Raw genomic sequence first — 1,759 nt, 5'->3', positions numbered from 1 at the left:
CGCTCGCCCCACGGGTGCCCCGGGCACCACTCGGCCAAAGGACACCGCCAGGTGTGTGTGCTTCTGCGTGCTCGTCCGCGCCAGACAGCCCAGTGCCAGCTCCTGCCCCTCGTGCACCGTCAGGCGAGAGGGAGAAGTGGGAGCCTGCCGGCCTCGGGGCCCGAGGGCGGCCGCAGACACCTGCAGCACATCTGGAAGAACTGGAAAGAACAGCCGGAGTGAAGGAGGGCTGGAGCTGGCAGCCCTCGTCACTGTTTCCTACCTGCAACCCCTTTAGACTGCACGCTCCTAGAGGGCGAAGATTTCACGGTGTCTGGTTTCTTCTGTAGCTCAGTGGTGCCAAGCACAGTGCTGGGCACACAACAGGCGCTCAATAAACACTCGCTGACTATCAGAACCAGCCCGCTGCCTACTCACCCTTATGTTTGGGACTGACCGCTGTTTGAAATACTCAGAGAAGTGGCTCTGTCTTCCTTCTCAGAAGACAAAGAATCTTAAGAGCGCAAGAATATCACATGGCCTTACTCCTCCTACCCCACTCCTCCAGATCTGGAATCTAGAAGCTCCAGGAATGGAGTAGATTCACACTGACGGGGAATGGAGAAGGGATCGGACATTGTAAGGATGCTTCCCCTGTCCCAGGAGGCAGCGCAATGGAATAGGAGCAGTGGACTGGGAGGGCAGCCACTGACAGGTTGGGTGATTTTGTGCAAGTCACTTAACCTCTTTTTTTTTTTAAATATATTTTTTTATTGATTTCAGAGAGGAAGGAAGAGGGAGAGAGAGAGACAGAAACATCCATGATGAGAGAGAATCATGGATCGGCTGCCTCCCCCAAGTCCCCCACTGGGGATCGAGCCCACAACCCAGGCACGTGCCCTTGACCAGAATCGAACCTGGGACCTTTCAGTCCGCAGGCTGATGCTCTATCCACTGAGCCAAACCGGCCAGGGCTCACTTAACCTCTTTGGGCCTCAGGCTCCTCAGCTGCAAAGCCTAAGGGGTGATCCGACAAGCTCCTCCCGGCCCTGACTTTCTGCCTTTCTTTCTGCCTCCCCCCCGGCCCCAGGGCCCAGTACCTCTCAGCTCCACCTTGCCGCTGTAGCTGCCCAGGTAGCGGGCGTCCGTGGAGGGCGTGTAGCACTCATACACACCGGCGTCCTGGGCCTGCAGGCGCGCGATGTGGAGCACGGCGGCATCGTCCCGCACACGCTGCACCTGCACCTCGCCGGCTGCCACCCGGGGCCCGAAGACAGCGTAGGAGAACCGGGTGTCCCTGGTGCTAACGATGCCCAGCGCAGCCTCTGGGGCCTCAGGCCTGTACAGGAACCACTCGAAGTCCTGCCGGGCGGGGCCCTCGTAGCCAGTGACGTTGCAGGGGATAGAGACGGCTGTGCCAGCCACGCGGTACAGCGGCCCCTCGGGGACCAGCACCTCCCGGGCACAGCACCCGGTTCCTGTAGGAAAGAAGAAGGGGAGTTGGGAAGGCCTGGATCCTCAGGTGTCCCCCCACTACCAGCACCATTCTCGGCCCCTGCCCCTGAAAGGAGAGGAAGCGAGGAGAAAGGTGGTAAGCCGGTGGACTGTGTTCTGAGGACAGGGAAAGAGGACACCTGGGCCGCAAGGAACTGATGACACAGCCAGGCTTGTCTCAGAGCCCAGAAATACCCCATTTCTGGGAGGCGGAAGCAGAGCGTCTATGGGCAGAATGGAGAACATCTGTCCCCTGTTTTAACACTTCCTGATTCCAGCTCCACCT

General features: G+C 59.4%; 1 protein-coding gene across 1 annotated transcript in view; it reads right to left on the bottom strand.

The window, feature by feature from the left end:
- Positions 1 to 1,759, bottom strand: part of IGSF8 (immunoglobulin superfamily, member 8) — a 5,574-nt gene that overhangs the window by 2,573 nt on the left and 1,242 nt on the right. The window contains exons 2-3 of the mRNA XM_005857780.2: positions 1,080 to 1,457; positions 4 to 200 (exon numbers count right to left, since the gene is read on the bottom strand). Of these exons, the coding sequence (XP_005857842.1) occupies positions 4 to 200; positions 1,080 to 1,457 (575 nt within the window). The remainder of the gene's footprint in view (positions 1 to 3; positions 201 to 1,079; positions 1,458 to 1,759) is intronic.

Source organism: Myotis brandtii, unplaced genomic scaffold, assembly GCF_000412655.1.
Source record: "Myotis brandtii unplaced genomic scaffold, ASM41265v1 scaffold1120, whole genome shotgun sequence".
NCBI lineage: Eukaryota > Metazoa > Chordata > Mammalia > Chiroptera > Vespertilionidae > Myotis > Myotis brandtii.
The sequence above is the reverse complement of the archived record's forward strand: the minus strand, read 5'-3'. Positions and strand labels throughout refer to the sequence as shown.